Source organism: Halictus rubicundus, chromosome 8 (genome assembly GCF_050948215.1).
Source record: "Halictus rubicundus isolate RS-2024b chromosome 8, iyHalRubi1_principal, whole genome shotgun sequence".
Taxonomy (NCBI): domain Eukaryota; kingdom Metazoa; phylum Arthropoda; class Insecta; order Hymenoptera; family Halictidae; genus Halictus; species Halictus rubicundus.
Genome location: NC_135156.1, coordinates 5,641,526 through 5,663,781, shown reverse-complemented (window position 1 = coordinate 5,663,781; position 22,256 = coordinate 5,641,526). Strand labels below are relative to the sequence as shown.

The 22,256-nt window shown below is 36.7% G+C and overlaps 1 protein-coding gene across 1 annotated transcript in view; it reads left to right on the top strand.

Moving 5' to 3' along the window:
* The window catches only part of Nachralpha4 (nicotinic acetylcholine receptor alpha4), a 192,867-nt gene that overhangs the window by 103,881 nt on the left and 66,730 nt on the right, over positions 1-22,256 (top strand). Inside the window, exon 5 of the mRNA XM_076792275.1 lies at positions 16,632-16,812. Coding sequence (XP_076648390.1) covers positions 16,632-16,812 — 181 coding nt within the window. The remainder of the gene's footprint in view (positions 1-16,631; positions 16,813-22,256) is intronic.

Here is a 22,256-nt window from a genome sequence, read left to right as displayed (position 1 = left end):
AAAAGCAAAGTTGGGGAGTTTTCATCCACTCGAGAAACGGAAACGGAAGATATAATTCGCGAACGAACGACTTTTAAAAGCACAGAACACCGAACAGACGCAACGAAAGAGAAAGAGAGAATCGGTCGAAGAGGTCAAAGTGTATTAGATTCGCCAAGTAAGCCTTTTACAAGGGTAGAAAGCGGGTGACAAGAGGAACAAAAGCGGACCGACTTCGACCAGGAACAAACGGCTGGAATGGAAGACCAGAGGCATGAATATATACGCGTACGAAACACAGACACAGGCGCATCGTTGCTATCGCGTACATTCGGATGAAAAAGTTGCTGAACACGCGGCACATGAACTAAAATTACGAATAAATTAATGCCGTGAAATTATGATCTTTAGCACAATGGTACGAAGAGGTTATGTATTCATTAACATGATGGATATTTCTGTTGAAATTATAACCAGCAGTTACCACATACGATACGACCCATTTCGAATTACCGGTTTTACAACAATTCAAAACATGACAAAATAAGTCGAAAAGAAAGAATAATGTTTTTCGTTCAAGGATTCGTTTTCAAGAAAAACGAATTCGAAGGTCCGTTGGGTTTGAGTGTCCTAGTTTCTGTAGTAAGTGGAATTGGTAGGCCATGAACAGACGCGCCAGTCGATTCCTATCTAATAGCACTCGCATTCGCTGAATTTTCAAACTCGATTCTCTCGAAAACGAAACCTTAAACGAAAAAACATTATTCTTTCTTTTCGACTTATTGTTCCATGTAGATTCGTCTCCTTGCGGACTGTACCACCAGATCGGTGACTCCCTGTATTATCTTCAATGTACTCTTTTCATTTATTAACAAAGCAGAGAATTAGAATCAATCCTTAACACTAGAACTACCGAACCAGTCAAAATGACAAAAACGTTTTCACGAGAAATTTTTTAATATATCTCTTCCTTGGATTACATGCTACCATAAAAATCGTATGAAACCTGAGCAAATTCAATCTTGCTGTTATCATAAAGGGGTGAGTCTAAGTCACGTTTAGGGCTCGGTAGTTCTAGTGTTAATAAAATAATCGACTACAAATCATTTTTATTGAAAAATCGTTATCTGCGTTTGCAATACAACTGTAACTGTAAAATTTTAACACAGGATAAAATGACTATTCGTATGCTATGATTTTCATGTATGATTAGATCATAGGTGGGAATAATTATGTTTTCAAAGTACAAGTAAATTGAAATATCACTATTCCCAACTACTGTTCCAAGTGATTTCTAAATTCCTGTCATGTTTTTTTATTATTACTACGAGTATGAAATAACACAGTTTATTCGTTCCTTATGGTACTGTACACTTTTATTTGTTACAAAAAATATACAAACTGGCATTCCTAATATGCTGCTCTTCCGCTAGTACATAAAAATTTTTTATTGCTCCGACTTTCGGAACTGTGCTGTTTCCGTCGCATGCAGCTAAACATCTACGCGTGTATGCTCGCATAATAAATACGCGCGAGAGCGCTCTTGCAGGTCGTGACTCTTATGTCACCGTTCCAGATGAGTCTCCAATTTTATTTCTGTGCTAGTTTCAACAATTCTTCGCGTGCCAAATTGCACGCTCCTCGCATTTTATTACAGTAAAACTCTTGTTGACCAAGAACCACGTTATCCAATGTTCTTATTCGGAAAAGTTATCATCCTCTTGTCGAGTACCGCATGCCGTTAGCAAAAGTTGACGAGTGAAAAGTTGACGACCTGTTTATATACATAGAAACCATATCGGACTGCGTATTCAGAGGTTTAGCACTCAAGCTCTGCTCTATGAATAAGACTAAGACTAAAATGTCATGTTGCATAAGGTCCATAACTGCTTCATAAAAAGTTATATCGAAAATATGAAACGTGGAAAGTATACATATACGTCAATACACTTTCTCTGTAGTTTAAAACGGGATAAGAAAGGATACACAATGTTCGCGGTACGTGTTTATGCGAGGTACGATGACAAACGCACGTTATTTCGTTTTATGAAGTAATCTCTCCGAAATGCATGCACAAATATGTACAGCTTTACGTCCCACACTTTCATTATAACTGTTTCATAAAGCGTTTATGGACTTTTTAGTGTAATCACATTTTACTCTCATTTTTCTATATGGAACACAACTGGGTAACGTTTGGGCAACCCGTGTAGCTCATTTTAAATTTTTAACGCGAAAATCAATATCAGAATCGTTTCATTATCCGAAAATATGCCGTGTCTCAATTTAGGATTATCAATATAAAATGTAAATGTAGACTCGGAATATACAATATACGGTTATTTAATCCGTTTGCCACCGCTACTCATTTTCATAATAGTTTTTACAACGTTTCACGAAATGCTGTACCTCTTGTTCCTCATTTTTTTTTTTCAAAACGATTCCCTTCAATTTCACAGCTGAAGTAATGTTGACTGTTGAGAGTTGATGACGCATTCTCGACTATCTAACGGTTCTGGAAAGTCGATTATTCATGTACGGCTTCGATCGATTGCGTGCAAAGATTATACTGGGATTAGGTTCTAATCAATGTTTGTTCTTTAAGCGTCGTCATTGCTGATTGCGCAGTTAGTGGCTTTCTTAAGGGATTTAAGTTCTAACGAGGAACTTCTTTTTCAAGCATTTTGTAATTAAATGGATTACTTAAACGCATCAGCACCTTTTTCCGACGCGAGCTGAATGAGTTTTGAAAGGAAAATAGCCACGTAAGTAGAGTAACATGTTCAATACCTAATTATCTTTGTTTGGTTATGCATTATGTATAACTGGTCTGACTGAGACTGATACTATAATGTTACAATATGCTAGAAAATTCACGTGGTCGAAGAGAAAAGCGAATAAACACTTAAGTTTTTTTTTTTAATATATGAAACTTTAATTAAATTAGAGATTGAGACTTATCAGATACTATCGTTGCTTTTACATTTCAAATTGACATTTGTGTATTGATGTAATGTATAGTATGTTTCCACAACTATTTTAAGAAATACTTGATTTGAAACCTCCTATATCAATTGAAAAATTGTGAATATGAATTCGTAATAAATTGTCTATTTCAAATACTTATTTGGAAATGACTGTCGATATTTCCAGAAATACTTCATGATCAATTCCGCTTAAAACGATAACAAATGGATTTTACTAGTATGAATGACGTATCATTTCCATAAATGGTTGATGCCACAGCACGATACCGGGGGAATTGATACATATTGGTGCTAATGAGCATGTCACTGAATTGGTTCCATCACAAATAGCAACTAATCGCAGTTAGTTACAAGCAAATAGTAATCGATTCTAATCTCAATAATACACGCGACATTATTTCTCTCAATCTACTCTCTTCCTCAATTCATTTTTATTGAAGCGTTTTATTTATTCAAGTAAATGTAAACAATGAGAACTTGGCACAAAATGATTTGATAATTTGAAGATAAGTTCGCTGGTGCATTACCTACATTTAATTCTACTATATTTAGACGAGAAATACTATCTTGAATTTTCAGACGAACCCTAACAAGTACAACAGTAAGAGACCTTACACAAGAACCAGCACAGATCGAGTTGCGAGAATCGAGTCAATTTCCTGAGGAGAAATAACATTGGAATTCTTTATTGTATCCTCGCTATACTCGCTATCAGACAATATTACTGTACCGTTGTGCACATCTTGCACGCCGTTTTCAATTTGTATGACTCCATTAAAAGATAGTAAAATAACTAGGTGAACATAAAACTGTATTATTTTAAGTCGTGTTTACAATTCTGAAAAATAAATGTTTCGTCTCATGTAGCAATCTGTAAAATTGTATTCTCTTCTAAATATTTTGAGTACAATTTTCAATATACGATTACAACTACTTATGATACACACTATATGGGATTGGATTCTTTGTATAAACCCAACAACGTAATCGGTCTTGATCGATTGATTAGTGGCTATTGTGGACATCGGAGACCCGCTTTTAACCAGTAATTAAACGAGCAATCGGCACCGTTTCGTTTTCTTCGTCGGAGGCAAAACAATTCCGTCGCTGCTAAACACCATTCGCGTAATTAATCACTCGGCAGCAATGCCGGTAAATTCGATTTTCTCGGTAGCAAACACATTTAATTCCAGGATATCCGTTTTCGAGAACAAGAGGGGGTTGGGGCGGCGGCGGGAGAGAATCGCGGGGGTGGGGCACAATCGACGATGGGGCGCTTACACGTTGCGTCACGGGATCCACGAGGAAGTTTTCTCGAGCATTCAGCAAGGAAAACTTCGGGCACGAGTTTGCTGAGGCATGCGAAAGCCGGCCGTTAGCTTGAAAATGAGAGCAATCGGAATTGGGAAGGGTTAACGAAAAACAAAACAAAAAAGAAAAGAAAAGGAAAGAAAAGAAAAAAAAGAAAAAGGGAGGAGGCGAAACGTAAAAGAGTCTCTTTGGGTGTCTCGTTACCGACGTTTCGCTTCGACATTCCGTCTGAACCAAGGTTACGCGTCAGAGAATAGATTGAAAAAGAACAGAGAGGGAAACTAAACGGAGGTGAGGTCGAGGGAAGCAAAAAGTGAAGAAAAGAGCGGCTGATTTAGCAGAGAGTGCACTCTGCATAGCACAATGGGTCGATGCTACAGTGCCATGCGGTATTCCACCTCCTTTTTCGCAGGTGTGTACGTGGTATCTATGCGTCCGACAGTAACATGGTAGCGGTACATCGTCGTTGTGTATCGTGTACACAATATACATTGCATATTGCTCTCCAGAAGTCGCTAAAACAGCGCCACGCTATTGGCCTTTCCCTGGCCCGTGGACACCTACCCTTCAGTATTGAGCATCGGGCGAAAAACTCATTTCCATATTCTAATATTGATGCACGTAAAACAAACACGAGATAATCATCACGCGTGTACAAACAGATTTTTAGAAAATTAACCCTTCACGAGTTGGGTCTGTGAGATCCGTGAATTGCGTTTGTACCGTTTTAACCCTTAGCACTCGAATGACGACTGTAAGGCGCCACTAAAAATTGCTGAATCGTTATTCAAAATATTTTTTACATTATTAAATTTGTTTGTATTTAACAAATTACTAAAAACTTCAGTATTGTACGAGCAAGTTGCACCATCTTCATATGTATAACGTGAAAAAAAATATATACAGTAAGGAGCAAAACTGAGTCCACACTATTTGAAGCAACATAACTTTTGTAAAATTAGATCAAATGACTTGAATTTTATTGAGAAGTTACAAGGATTAGTTTATTAGACAATTTTTTGAAAAAAATTTGAATTGGTCGGAATCGCAAAAGAAATAGTAAAAGTTGGTTTTTTCAGCTTTTTTATCTGAGCCTGTGTTGAAAATTTAAAGAATGTGGTTGATTCGCTCGAATAAATTATATCCATGCTGAAAATTTCATCGATATTGGTTAATTCGTTTACGAGTTATAAACGATTAAAAGTGCGATTTTATGTCGAAAATCGTGAAAAATGGCAATTTTTCCATTTTTAAACGTTCATAAACTCGTACTAACCAATTCAAATTTTTTTCAAAAATTTTTTACACCTCGTCTAATAAACTAATCACTATCACTATCTTTCTAACTTCTCAATAACATTCAAGTCATTTGAACTAATTTTTTAAAAGTTATGTTGTTTCAAATAGTGTGGACTGAGTTTTGCTCCTTACTGTAGGAGGGAAATATTCTAGGTCGGAAGAAATGTTTCGTTTTGGAGTTAAAATAGTTTCGAGTGTAAAGGGTTAATTTTTTGTTAAATTATCTTACAATTCCTTAATGAATTCTCGTCTTACTAAGCAACCGCTTCTATCATTATCGGTTATAAATTAGGTCGCACAATTTGTACTTAACAGTTAACTAATAATACATTATTTTTATAACTTAAATTTAATACGATACTCAGTTAAATATAACTTTATACACATGCACACAATATATATCTGTGTGGATGTATGTGCATCTATGTATATAACTGTGATGAAAAAAAAATGACATGTAGTCAACAGTTTTATAATTGATAAAGGTATTAAAAAGAACTGTGATGAAAAGAAAAATTACATGTAGTCAACAGTTTTATAATTGATTTCACTTTGTAAATGAAAAGAGAATTTATATTGTTTAAATTTTTGTACCAGTGACAGTAAATTCAAAGAAAATTTCTTTTCTGTTCGAACAATTCTTTATGAGCCGTGAACAATTTAACACGATGACAGATTGAACCGAAAAACGGGGGAAAGTGGTGGAACCAAGAAATTTCGCTCTCGGTACCCGTAAATACGGAAAGTGTGCCACTTGGAGACACGGGAACCGTGTAACCCGCAAATCGCCAGAAATAAATCAAGAATCGGGAGCAATACGCTCGTTTGGCCAGGTCGTAGTAAAAATTTATAGTTACGTGGTGGAAGAGGATTGCTAACGAAAGGTGAACAGTTTCCCGCCTTTAAGAAAGAGCCTGGTTCTATTACGTCGTTGTCCTTAATAAAAATGGCACATGGCACCAAAGCCTCTCAATTTTTCAATACATGTACATACTTGACATTTACTACCGTCCGGCGTACGTCTCCGATGAACCACTTTCGATTAACACTAAACCTACCACCACTGATGAAATTGCTGATTATCGCAATATAAAAGTCATCTTGAGTTTCTTTAAAAGCGTCCCTGGGGCCCTGGGGAATATGACTGAAGAAATTTGGGTCATTCTGTCCTTTCTGGGACTACAAATTAAGTTTTTAAGGCTTCCTTACCTGTCAAAAACGCTTGAAATCGCTCAACTTTTGAACGACTGAACTCCGCGCTTTAAATCTTCGACTTTTGGCATTTTCTTGTCAGAATCTACAGGATCGTGTTAAAAAAAGTGCAAAATTTTTGGTCCCAATAGCTGAAGCTTCACCGAAATTTGAGCAAATAAGCATATATTCTAATAAAAATCACGCAAAGTCAAAGAAATGGTGAATTACACATAACGTTAGGTGTCGAAACAAACTCTTTCCGATTTTCTCATAAAAGCTACAAAAGAAAATAATTATAGAAAATATTTGCTATTATTATTGACAACTTTATACCAACCTCCTGGCATATTTTACACAACACGTGATAAAAACCTGTAGAACATAATCAAGCAAAATTTTATTCTCATTTCGAATTTTTTGAAAACTTGAATCCAATAGGAAAACAATGTATAATAGTAAAATTTTGTGCGCATGCCAATTCTTAAAATTGAGAGTCAAGCAATTTATGTGTTCACTACAATAACAAGAATTATCATACGCATAGAAAAAAAGCTTCATGTTTTCTCTAACTCTTATTTTACAGTTTATGATATAATTTTAGTGGACATTTTTTCGAAATATAAGAATTGTATTCCTAAAATAAACATTCTTTGGTTAAAATTCGTCGTTATCGTTAGCGCCTGCAATATTTATGCAGTGTTGGAATCAAGTGAAACGAGAGTATAAGTTGAACAATATCTCCCTAGACACGCTTTCTTTTCCAAGTAACCGCCAGCAATTCTGCATTAATGATGGAGTTACGTGTATATACCGGTAAACTTTAAAATTGACTTCGGAACTAACAGCGAAAACTCAAACGTTTCTGAATAACCTTCCGGAAAGTTTAAACTACATTCCTGAAAATGTTCGCTGTTTTACTTCTATTGTGAGAGTGAATGTATAATTAAGCCCCTAAGTTCCACGGTTTTGAAAGATATTACCTTAACGCTGTACTGTGTTTATCAAGTGTAAATTGAAGAAATTAATACAGAAGGGAGAATGAGATTTAGATCCCTTGATTGAACCTCAGGTATTTTATAAACTTTATAGCATGGTGAATATAATTATTAAAAATATTAGACGACAAATAATTTGTGAAAAACCTATGTTCCAATTGCATTGTAGGGAACAGAATGTAAGGCCAATTGACGCGCTAATTTAACCCTTAGCACTCGAATGGCGACTGTAAGGCGCCACTAAAAATTGCTGTATCATTATTCAAAATATTTTTTACATTATTAAATTTGTTTGTATTTAATAAATTACTAAACATTTCAAATATTCTAGGTCGGAAGAAATGTTTCGTTTTGGAGTTAAAATGGCTTCGAGTGCAAAGGGTTAATGAAACCACTGTCTATTTAAATAAGACGAAAAGACAAAATGATATTAACAAGTAAAAAGAAATGGAACAATCGGTATAAATCACTGTCGATAATTTGAATATTTTAAAAAGTGAATAATAAATGTTAAAACTAAATAACCATAAAATTAGACTTCCTTTAAGTGCAGTAATGCCTCGCTTAATTGCCAAGATGTCACACTGTCATACGTTCATAAGGAGGGTAAGCATGGTGCTCGATGCTCTAATACCCGATCGAGTCTCGAGGTGTAGATTGATGGAGGAGCTTTTCCGCTGCTCAGCAAGCAGGATGGCGCAAGCCGGGTAGGATTTTGTCTCCGAGGGTTTGGAGAATTTTGGAATAGGGATGTCAGGGTACCGATTTTTCAAGCTGGTAAATCCGTTCTAGATCCGCGGAAGGAGCTCCTCTTCGGCAGTTGTGCGATAGGCAGAGGAAAGCCGCCTTGCTATCAAAACTGATCGTCGAGCGAGTTCGCTAACTCCGGCAAGTACGATCACCGATTTAACTGGATGGTCAAATTACCTTGGCATTCTACCACCGAGGCGTGCAATACCGCCGCGCTCCGTGACGACTCCAACATTTTATCCCGAAATCAGGCCCATTTATACTAGGTTAAGCAATCAGCTTACCACTTGAATACTGTGCCAGGGTATTATATATGTATAACCCTTAGTATACCTGATGGTGTGCGGCTTGCACGTTTGTCCCTATTCCCCGGTGACCGTTATCCATCGTAAAACTGTTCGCACGTTGTAAGAGATACCTTTGTGGCTGTAAAGCAAAGATACGTAAATCGTATATTCACAATTTCGTGGCTTTACGGTTTAAAGTTGAAAACGCGGGTGAAAGAACAAGTTGACGTTGGAAGAAACAGGTAAAAATAGCGATATCTCTGTGGGAAATTATTAAATAAATTTATTTAATCGTGCGTATGTTACAATAAAAGTCCTGACAATTTCTAACAAATACACTCCTTGTGTAAGAAATTAAGAACCAGTGCTTTTAGTCTCTTAGTTGATGGCACACACTTTAAGTCAATAACTTGTTTACAATAGGGTGAGGGACCCAATTACTGTGGGGGTACCAATGGCTGTGTCTATATTAAGTATACTTATTTTTAAAGCGTAATGAATATTAAAAAAGAGATATTAAGTTTTTTGATTTATTATGTCAATTTCCTCTTTTTCCCCCTATTTATTTGTGTTCAGTTTAATTCGCAATTTCAAGAAGTAAGAATTTCTACCAGAAACTTTCCTTCTGCTGTTGTTTCTACCTTCTAGATTTCGATCGAAGCTTGCATTAATTCTGAAAATGTAACGTCTGCCATTTTGCTTAACAGCAGCAGATATAGACATAGCAGTCAACTTCTTCTCGTAAGATTGAAATGGTCACATTGATCACTTCTTTTTTTCTCTCTTTCCTCATTTCCTCACTCACTTCAATTACGTGGGTCATTAGTGTAAGCAGCGATGTCGATTACAACGGTTCTTAATTACGAGACGACTTTGGCTAACTTTTTTGTTCGACTTTTTCGGACGTCTCAATTCGCTTGGCTCTCCAATTTAAAACTCATCAAATACCTTCCTAAAACTTTCTCTCGGACAATTGATCGCTCCTTTTCCAGCGTTCTCGATTACACCTTACCATATTTGATATTACTAATAAAGCCAGAAAATAATTCGTTATAATTACAGTCTAAAATATTAAGTGAATGCAGAAATGAAAATTAATCATACAATTTTTTAAAATTAAGCAAAAAAATAAAAGTAGACTTTAAAATTTAGAGGTATCAAGAGCTACAAAGACATTTATTACTTTTCATATTAATTCTATAGAACTGTAAACAATACAATAGTATTTTTTAATTCTGTCAATGTTTTTGCTTTAACTTTTATAAGAATTGCATCAAGTTGGCAGTCTAGTTATATTTTTCCCTGCCGTGTTTCATATCGACTCGCAATTTCTATGTATGATTCATGAGTTATATTTCAAATGTGTTTAAGTACGATGTTACATGAAAAATAGTGTGTTCTCAATGTCGGAAATCCGCGAACATGTTCTACAATCCGGATTTTCGAGGTAACGACACGAGTATTTCTCCGGGGACCATATAGCCACGGGCAATCTCTTCGATTGGAAGACACCAGTTTGTCCTACAACACGTTTTCACAAAATCGAATTCCCTCTGGTGCTGATAACAGCTTCATACAGTCACTCGCAAGAATATTTGAACGTCGCACCATTTTTTCCTGCAAAAGTCTGAATGTCAAAAACTGAAATGGTCCAAGTTTAGCAAACGGCATAGTGCATAAAAGATAATTTAAATTCATTGATTTTCCACGGAAATTAAATAAATCTAATACAAAAATCGAGTAGGAAAATCAATCGAAGATAATGAATAACTGAATTATTAGGAATTTTTTATTAAAAACAAAATCTGAAGAAACTATCGACGTTCTGAAATAGTATAAACTTTCTTATACATACGCTGGAGTATTTTGACAGTACGTCCAATTTACAAAATAAACAGAAAACAATAGTTGTTACTAGTAAAAAATAACTCGTTCTCAAAGAAATAAATCTCTTCCTCTGAGCACGCTTCTAAACTCATATTTTGTGATCTTGATGATTCCAGAAGGAATGGTTATTTTAAATTAAATTCGACCAAAATCAGTTTATACGTATACAATGTATAAAATCACTCACATGTATGTGATCCTGGGGCTCAAAGTGTTAATTGTACATAATCATATTCTGATTTCGTAAATGAGTACCCGAGTCTTAGGTCACGATAGAGGAAAATGAATCATTCTGTACATTAATATCAAGATTTCCCTCCCCAAAGATTCCACAAGCGAACGAGATAAATAAAACATCCTTTATAAGCACACACATTTTCCTTTCATCCCGGCAGTCCGCGAAAAATGGAAGGTGAATTGGCAGTCTTCGTTCCAGATGGCAGAAAACCTTACCAAGATTAAAAGGAAATGAAAACTATTGCGAAGGAGTCCCCGGGTCACCTTAGATACCGCAAGCCGTTTTCATCACCGGGTTCAACTTCAATTTTACTTAACCTCTGATCTTCCTGCCTCTCCCCGTCTTATTCCTGCTTTCGTCGCGGCCGTCGCGTCGCGTCGCGTCGCTTCGCGTCCCGTCGTCGCTTTAAGCTTTCGTTGTTGTTTCTGTCGCGGATCTCGCGATATTATTTCTGGAGTCTTCTTACTCATGAAAAGAAGAGAAAGTAGAGAATGGATGAATTTCAGTCGTTCGTTCGCTTTGTTTTCCTCCCTTTGTTTCGGTGGACCGGCTATATACACCGACAATATGGTCGTCCGCGTTAGACGTACAGAATTCCTCGAGACTCGCTTCGCAATTTTTTGGCTTGAAGATTTATGCAAAGTGTACGACATATAGTGTTTACTCGATATATGTCCACAGCACGGGTACACCCAGCGACATATATCGGCTAGAAGATACTATTCCTTGATACACTGCCGAACGTAGAAAAGGCTGTCATCATTCTGAACAACATTTTCCTCTATATGTTTATGGATACTTAAGTTACGCGTAATTTAAGTTACGTGAAAAAGATTATTTGAAGAACCCTTATACTCTACACATAGTTCTTATATTCCTTATTCAGTGTTAAAACATTTCAAACGCATAATTTTCTAACTCTTGTAGAAATAAATGGAAAACGGTTGTACCCTAAGTAAGTAATAACCGTGAAAAGACTATTGTTGATTAACGAGTCGCAAAAATGTGTAGCAGATAGGAAATCCCTTTAAAAACTACAGTATAAAACACCGCTCTTTTAGAATCATATAATGATCACGGTAGAAAGAAAAATAATGGTAAAAATTCAGAAGTGTCTACGTAGGTTCTGAATTACAGTGTAAGTTTTTGTGAAATGGCAAGCGACGAACGGACTCGGAATTGTAATTAAAAATGGAAAGCTGAAATTGTTCAGCTGCAGTCGAAATTATCCATTTTTCATGCGTGGAACTAATCTCCGTTAAGGCTCCATAAAATTCTGAGCTTCTACCGTGAGAGGCATACATACGTGACTCATTTTTTTCCCCTCGTCCTAGCAATTCATTAACCCAGATATCTGTCTCTCACACTTCTCACAAAGATAACACCCCCTTATGAGCCGGCGCGGCGTTACGTGGCTCGCAAGGGCCGATAGTGTGAGGCGCGTTTATAAAGATCGGAAGAGGTCTTAATCGGCGCCAGCCATCTTCGATACGAGCATTATATCATCGAGGTTGGCTCGTCCCTCGTCACGCTGAAATCGTAACGAGCGATCATCGATCAATTCTACCAGGAGAATTTCGAGCACGATATGCCCGTAAACCTTTTGTCGAGAGAACACTCCTCGTTGAAATCTATTTGAGGCGATGTGAGGGATTGCCAATAGGGGAACAGATCGATCATTTGATAGCGGGGATCGTATTGTGCGGATTGAAGAACTGCAAAATTTTATCGGACTTTATTTTAATTATTGTGCGTGGTCGGTTAGGTGTCTATAAGATTAACCCTTAGCACTCGAATGGCGACTAAAAATTGGTGTATCATTACTCAAAAAATTGTTCACGTTATTAACCCATTAAGGCCCAAGAACTTTTTTTTAGATAAAATTAATAAAACACACATAACTGTAATTAGATATTTATTAGAAGTAAATCCGTATATGACAGTAATAGAAAAAAAAAATAACAGGAAGAGATATATATATGTGCTCGATCGAGTACAATGGGCTTATGAATGGTATTGGATGAAACAGTCTCTTTCAGTACACAATGTAACCTTACACTTAATGCATACCCATCTCACCCTCATATGATTATCGTTTCTACACTGTACTGAACGGATATCAACAGAGCGTGCAGGGACTCGCAGTATACCGGACTACAGAATCAAAATATGTGCGAATATCTCATTTATGGTCGGTAAAAAAGAGATAACCATTAGTAATACAGCTTTCTACATGTTTAATGAGTACTTGCAAACGATGGACAAAACATCTAGTCAATCTTAGATGGCGCTAGAAGCAAATAAATACAATCTTGTTATCCTGTACTCAAGCGAGTACAATGGGGGCTAACGGGTTAAATTTGTTTGTATCCAATAAATTATTAAACACTTCTGTATTGTACGAGTAAATTGCACCATTTTCGTATGTACAACATGAAAAATAAATATATAGAAGGGAAATATTCTAGGTTGGAAGAAATGTTTCGTTTTAGAGTGAAAATAGCTTCGAGTGCAAAGGGTTAATAAATTAACCACGACGTTCATGTTTCTTGCCCTTTAGCGCACTATGTTCTTCGTGGTTACAATGATTACAGTTTCTCTGTCTCCAATAATTTCTCAGAAGAAAAAGGATATTTTGTGTTCTTTATATGTCTGCACACTTTAATACAAAGCAGAGCTAATAAATCGCTAGCATAAATTTATTAATACACAAACAAATATAAAGTTCACCTTCACATTATTCCCTTATGTCGAATATTATTGTAAACATTATGTCCGACTATTCTGTTTAATTTAATCCTATTTTGTTTAAAATTACTTTACTATTACTTCACGGTTTGTAAAGTTCTATCACTATGCATGAGATAATTATGCAATGATTATGCAGTACGTACGAAATGTTATTACCAGAAATTTTAAAATACAATTTTACTTGAAATTAATCGAACCAGGTTGGGCATTGAAGTCAAAGTCAACTTTCACATTTGCATTTAAATTAAGATGTGCTATTATCAAACTATTCATTAAACTCTCTTTTAATTATTAATTACGATGTTCTTGGATGGAGCTATATTAATTACTATAATTTGAATTATATAACTAACTGTATGTTAAGATGTTTAAATAACGCGAGTTAAATGTTTTTAAACTTATTAGATTATACTTTTAACTCTGTTTGTGCATAAATATTTTTTAGACATGATAGGAATAAATAAATATTGTACATTTCTTTTAAAATAAATCTCTCGCGTATGCATTCACCTATTACATTTGCTCCTAAAGTACGATAAATTATTCTGACAATTTTAACAAGCTCCAAGATTAATAGGTTAATTCGGCGATATGAAAATTACCGATACACCTTTCACGTGCCAAAAATAAAACGCCGTTGCATTCACAGATTTTCGCGAGATGCATGCATTGCATCGACCAATGACTGTTCGTAGAATGAAACGTCGAACGAAGCACAGTGTTTATTCGCATGAATTGCAAGACTGCTTTAGGCAACCGAATTGAGGATTTTACCTGAATTTCACAAAAATAAAAAAAAACAAAAAGAAATCGTGAACTTTGAACTAGACAATAAAATAACGATTTAAATATAAAAATTTCATTCTGGTTACTTATTCTATTCGCTTAAATTTATCAGCTAAAATAATTCTGGTATATTTCATATTTCGCGAAAATGTTTCTTTGTATGCTAGGGTAACATTGTAAGGGCCTTCGTAGAGCAACCATAACTTTATTCCGCTGCAAAAGTTTAACGAGGTATGAAAAACAAAATTAGTTTTTTTATGCTGTACATCTGGTTTTCAGTTTACACTCTGGAAAACATGCTAACAGCCGTGTCGAAATAAGTAAAACGTGCTTAAAAAACAGCTTACGAGTCAATAAAATGTACTTGAAGCATCATGTTAAAAAAGTAAAATGCGTTAGAAACCCGTGTAAGAATTATTTATGTTAAAGCGTGCAACGTAAAAAAGGGAAAATTCCGATTCTCAAAGAATTGTCGATATTTGAACTGTGATGAAAACAGTTAGTTGAAACATTCCAAATACTTAAGTTAGTGAATATTTTTTATTCTTGTAAATAATTTCCAAGTATGCAAGTATTCGTACATCCACAGTATCCAGATTGTTATACCCTCTTTAATAGTTGTGTTACATAAACATGCCATTATTGTCACTCTTCCAATGTGATCCTGTACCAGTTGTACAATGGATCATTAAATCACGTTCGACGATTAATTAATCTCTATTAATATACTCTAGTGTTTAAACATAATGTAAATGAAACCTTATTCGGCGATTTTGTATTATTTGAGAAGTCTGCACTCTATGATTTGACGAAACAAATAGTAATCACAGATATTGATTAAATTGTATTACTTTATGGAAAGCACGAAATGAAGCAATATTCAGGATTAATACTTATCTGGAATAATACGTGTCCATATTGATAATAGGAATCCTGCTGTGCCAGTAACATATAGATTCATTTTTATTAAAAACATATCAATTCTCTGCTGATATGCTGCGCTACGCTCAACGTGATATATTAGTTAAATCTCCAATTTAAATGATTCGGCGTGCGGGAGAAATCAATTCCCTGAAAAACATACAGTTTATTAAATGACATTTTTTTCCATTTTTGTTCTGTATTCCAAGAGCTGCGCATAATAATTCCGCGAACAATGAATGTATCATACATATGTATATTAGGAGATACAACGTTTTGTATACCTACTGTTTTGCATTAAAAATATGTCTCGGTTCCAATTTCGATTACACTATAGTTATATTTTATTTCATTACGTGTTATTCGTTGCAGCATGATCTTTGATATTTCATTTTATATTTCCATATACTTACCTATATGTACAGTGAATCCAAAAGTATTTGAACAATAAATTTCCGATTCTTGAAAAATTGTCAATATTAGAACTGTGACAATGTCGTTAAAAAAATAGTGAAACAATAAATTTGCACTAATTTTAAAGCTCGAAGACTCTACTTTCGTAGGTCATCATAATTTTTTTCAACTGCGCTCATTTCAACTTTTTTGATCACAAAATGATTTCAATTATTCAACCGTTGCATTATGCTAATACAACGTGATAATCTGAATTGTATAATATATCTTTATCATTTTTGTTAGACGAGTATGTTTGGTTTTATTAATCCAGTCATAAACCATTTAATAGAACTCAAACACTACCACATTCTCGCGTTAAATATTGATTACTAAAATACCATAAGTGGACAACTTCAAGTATGTCGACATTAGGATCGAAATAAGAGCCTCCCCAACATATCCAAGCAATTTATAGTAATGGCAGTTTGATAGCAAACAAATGGTTACAGAGCCAAAACAAAAGTATTTCAAACTTCAATATTAACGTGTACAGTCTTCGAGTTTCGTGGTTTTTCGGAAATTCGTCGGTAATGGTACTCCGGATCCTAAAAGCTCGCGAAACACGTACCAACCTTCGCAAAAAACCTCAACTTTCGTTTCCCAAAAGGCATCGTTGAGACTCATTCAAAGAGAAAACAAAAAAAGAAAAAATAAAAAAAAAAAAACAAAATCAAAAACCAAAAAGAAATCACCGAAACTGAAAAACAAATGACGGCTTGGTATCGAATTGGAAATACAAAGTAAGCTCGACCGCCGCAGCGCCCAGAACCACTAATGTGCTCGCTCGCAGCGCGGACGGCAACTTCGAGGTGACCTTGGCCACGAAGGCCACCATCTACCATCAAGGATTGGTCGAGTGGAAGCCTCCCGCCATTTATAAGTCATCCTGTGAGATCGACGTGGAGTACTTCCCATTCGACGAGCAGACCTGTGTCCTCAAGTTCGGTTCGTGGACCTATGACGGCTTCAAGGTAAACTTGCATGGTAGCCGCTAAGTTCCCTGCCAACAGACATACCGGGTCCTCCTCGACGCGGATCGAGACAGATCGTGATGCGTCGGGGACGATCCACCTAGATAGTAAGGCTAGACTAAACAAAAAAAAAAAAAAAGAACGATCGGCTCGTCGTGTGGATTTCGGAACTCGGTGGATCGTGTTCTGGAGATTGCATGATCAAACGGGACTGATGATGGGTGTCGAGAACTACGTTGGGAGTCGGATGCTGCCAAGTTCCATTTTTTAAACGAAAATCAGTCAGGATAGTTTGATCGGTGTGGGATTTTTGTTAGGTCTGGCGGGGCCAGCGATTTCGTAGAGTATTTCGTTTCAATCTTTAAAAGAAATAAGTCCCCTAACAAGGGAGAAGGCAAGCAATCGTCTATTATGTTAGCAGAAGTTGTCCATAACTTAGTAAATATTAGTTTCAGAAGTGTACTCGTTATTGCTTTGCAATATTCTAGGAATAAATCTCTCTCTCTCTCTCTCTCTCTCTCTCTCTCTCTTTCTGTTTCTTTCTGATTCCTTAAACGTTAGGAACTGTTCCTTGGTCTACGTTACCAATCTTTCCAGATGATCTTAGATAGCAATTATTCTTCCACGTGAAACATACTGAATTTGACATGTAACGTATCGAGTGCAGAAGCTAGAATTGGAACGAAATATTGTGCAAAATAAGTGTATCCCCCCTCACCTCCCCCCACCCCCCGGAATTTGACAAAAATCCTGGTGGGACCGACCGATAGGGTCCCGGTGTACGATGAACGGTTTAAAAGCAGGAGCATTGTACGAAACGTTGAAATGGTTAGTGGACGAGAAGATGCAATAACGGACGCTTTATCATCTTGAAACGTATAGAAGGTAAGAGTGTCTCAATATGGCAGCATCCGGTTGTTCTTCTCGAGGAGCCAATCGTGATCACGTTCGGCTCGTTTCTTCGGTGATTCCAGCGCCGACGGGAACTACGAGGTGACGCTGATGACCAAGGCCACGGTCTACTATTCGGGATTGGTCGTCTGGCAACCGCCGGCCGTATATAAATCCTCCTGCTCCATCGACGTTGAGTTCTTTCCATACGACGTACAGACCTGTGTTTTGAAGTTAGGCTCCTGGACCTATGACGGTTTTAAGGTGCCACGTAACAAGCAAGGAGCACGAATCGCCAGATTGAAACCTTTTTGCTCGTGTCATATATGATCGGTCGTTCCCAGTTTTTCGCCTTGGTTTACTATATACTTTCGTTCTCTATTTCTTTTATTTTTTTCTTTGTGTTCCATCAGAGAATGCCACCTTGATATATATATATACATATATATATTTATACATATACCCGTAATCGTTTCCTGCGATGCGCTGGTCTTGGACGTCACACGTCATATATTTATATATTATCTATATATATACATTATATATATATATATTTCAATATTGTTACTTGATGTGGACTGCAGTGTTATTTGATTGACAGTCGTCGTGATGTCGTACGGTCAGCTCGTTTTTATATATTATTCTGCGGTGTGCGCGATACGATCCTACAGGCTCGCATATCTTTGAACAAGATCGTCGAATACATACGTCTCATGTCGTCGTTCTTGCGAGAATCTAGAATTATTCTGCACAACCTGGGCTTTGAGGAGCAGGACCGTAGTTACTAGGCAGAGAGATAACCACGGGTCTCTTGGCCGAACCGGCCAACCGGTACAGTTCAGATTCCGGCAGTATTTTTTTCCAGGGTCTTTCAATAACTCGTTTTGTGACTGAGATAAAACGCCTAATAGCCGCCGCGATAGATATTAGGAGCTCCTAGCGCAAGTCTGGGCAACTCATTACTCCCGGCAACAGTGTCTGCCGCATTCTGGCGAAAGGCCAGCCGACAGTATGATCCTACTCTCCTGAACCTGAACTAGTGGTCCCATTGTGGGCAACTGTATAAAGCGTGTTCGAGATCAAAGCGCGCGCCTCTCGCAGTTAACGGCGTGATTAAGAATTGTGCGCGAGATCACTTGGATCGATCAGAGAGTTCAGCAAGTAATTTGCAACATTCCGGACTTTCAGAACTTATATTACATTAAAGCCTTACTATTCTCCCTGTCACTTAATTACCGGTCCAAATCGGAAATTATTGCTTCAGGGAACGCCTCGCTGGTTTTGTTCGCTTTGAAGTGTGTGAAGGTTGATGTTTCGAGTAACTTTGTTTATATACAGGGTCGTCAGCAACCGGTGGTACAACCTGGAACGGAATAATTCTACATGAAATACACAGTGACTCACATAATTGATAACTCACTTTTGGAAAAATTCCATTTGCTCGCGATCCCAAAGAGACTAGTGTCAGCAACTGTATGATGTGAAAAATAACATTAGAAATAAAGGAAGAAGCAAATTCTTACTAGAATACAGTTTTTATTCATCTTCTTATATGTCTTATAGTTTTGTCGCGAGGCGCTTAATGATTTTTTGATCTTCTTTGTTTGCCACCCGTCGATTGATTGAGTTCAGAGAGGATAACCTTCAAAATGTTTAGAGAAATTGCAAGATTAAATAAACTGGTTGTCCGTCTATCTTGTATGTAGCTGTTGTGTGATTACTCCTGGCTTTCTTCCAGAACAATCGACGGTGAGAGTGTTCTTGCTTCGGTGTGAACGAGTTACCCAGACTTACACTAAGGGCTTTGTCTCAGTTCCAACATGAACCGCTTATGGATCTAGCGACATTCACATTCGAACAAGCGATATTACACGCGAACTATTCGAGGTACTTAAAAATTACTGAAACCATCTTCCTAGTAACTGGGTATTCAGAATAACATTACATAGTATACATGCTCTCGTGGTAAAGATTAGGAGCCTTTAGGGTCTTCACCTCAGTAACACGAATCGCTGAGAGGTGTTCTGCAATTACTATATAGAGAAATAGTTCCTAACACAGGAGCGACTAAGTACATGATCTAATTAAGAGAGAATCTTCCTACTTCTTTCGTGAAAATATTCGATGAAATTACTTTAATTTGTACGAGCAATGTTATGTTTCGATCCAAATCTGAGACCCGAGACGGATAAAATGATAATGAGAAGAAAGCATTTTTGACAGGAAAATTGTTTAGCAACTTTTCTGTAGTAGAGATCGAGAACTGCTAGGGATTTTACCGGGTAATAATGAATCACTGACAGACGTTGAGTATTCGTTGCCTTCGCTCGCCCGAAGCTGCTCTTAGGAGCTAACAACGCCTGATAACGTCATTCCATTATTTTGATATAACATTCATTTCCATTGAATTAGAAAACTATCCAAGTTCCACGAAGTCGGCCGATCTTATTAGAGAAAGTAATTCATTAGTCAGCCTCGAATTCATCCTCGTTTTCATCAAAGATATTCTCGATCAGAATGCTACACAATGCCCACCAGTGGTTCGTGTTATTCCTAGAATAAATTCTCTAGCAGTCTTCGGTGACTTTATTCTAGTAACAATATGAATCATTGAATGGTACTGTATATCTGGATCCTCGCTTCGACGAACGACTTGAAACAGCGATACATCGAAGGTTTCAATAGATGCCTCGATCACGATTCCTGTATCGAGGTGAAAAAAATCCGCTTCGTCAGTCGCCTTGCTCTTTGACATTAGCAGCTCCATGGAAAGATTGAACGTTTGATCGTGGGGTCTGATTGTTAGAATACTTAGGGCGTCACTATACATGACACATATTGCCAGGGTATTAAATCTCGCGACAATGTACTCTTACACACACGCACGCGAGCGCGCACATACACACACACACACACATACAGACACATATGGTACACACTTCAAACAATCAAACATGTCGAAGTTTCGTTGACGTTGTCGTGCTAGAACATTTGTTCTGGAATGTATGTTGATTTTTAATGTTGTTCAACGTAATCTTATGAACAATTAAAATCATCGGGATTTCTATTTTTTCTTTATTTACGTTGCGTATAGGTTTTTTATGTGTTTCACTCGTTCTGGAGACTCGATTGCAATTCATTGGCATTAACTACTGCTCCAATATAGCCATCGACCAATATTGATATACTTCTCTCAAAACAAAAGTTAGAGGGACGTGTAACTTGTTGAACATTGTTGACACTATCATACACGAACCATTGAGAGACACTGAATGTCATTAGACTTCTTTTATCATTAGCTGTGGTTCGATTTGTAAAACCAGCAACAGTTGATTCGTTACTTTGCGTTTTCGGAAGAATTGCAACACGCGTTTCGATCTCGATTACATTGACCGTTTTTTCTTTCCATACACTAAGCGACACTACACACATGTATCACTGCATACACCGCATGAAAATATTACCGAGCATGTTTCATGGAAGCATCGCTTATAAGCTGACTGTGTATTCGGGTTTGGCAATTACTTGCTGAGCTTTTGAATATTCTACAATTTGTATCGTTTACAAGTTTGAGAAATCATCACTTTAGAATACTACGTTCACATCCAGCGATGTCTTTAATAATGGTCGTGGGTAGTTGACAATTCGAAACTGTGATTTCAGACTAATTGTTCTTACGAAGTTCGCTTTTGAAGCCTAATTGCTTCAACAACTTCTACCGATCTAATCTGAACTGCTCTATGACTCTGCGAAGGTCAGTCAATAAGTAAATTACACCACCCTGCTAACTTCCGTTTTCGCGGAGATACGTTCCTTGTCTAGCAGAAAGTATTCGATCAAAGTCGTGAACATGATCGCTCAAACATTTATTTGTGGGCACCAGACTCGGATGCATTTTGTTTCAAACGAAAGTAAAAAATAATGTTCTGAAATGCTGAATCATTTCAATCAATTTACTATTTTTTTTTTTCTTTACTTCTGCAACCTCTGTGGAGGTTTATTTCTGCTTACGTAGGTATATTGATATGTTTATTTCAGGTATAGCATAGAAAAAGTAACTTTACTTTGTGTAAAATTCGAATAAATTTTCTCAAACAATTTCTTATATCTGTGAACCAAATCATTCAATTAAAGTAACAGAATTTAGTTATACTAACTCTAACCTCTTTGCAGAAACAGATGATGGCAGTATAGTGTTGTATGCAAGAAAAGCTTACATTAGAATATATTTGAAAAATGATTTGAGGAAATATTCAGTCATCAATATTTAGTATCTTTGCTCTGCGAAACGCACCAGGGGCAGAATTATGCGCAATCTGCTTTCTGAAAACCCATAACTTGACCAATAATTCTTTAAATCGAAACTCCTCATGCCCAGGTCCGTGCCACATTGTACCAACGCCACGCAACGTTGAGACTCAAATGTGCAATCAAGAGGTTGACCCGTTTGATGTCAACATCGTGACGTCAATAAATGGCTGAAAAATTAAGCGAAGTGTTTTAAAATTCTGCTGTAGATTTGATTATTTATTTCTTAAAATTTCATAACCCCT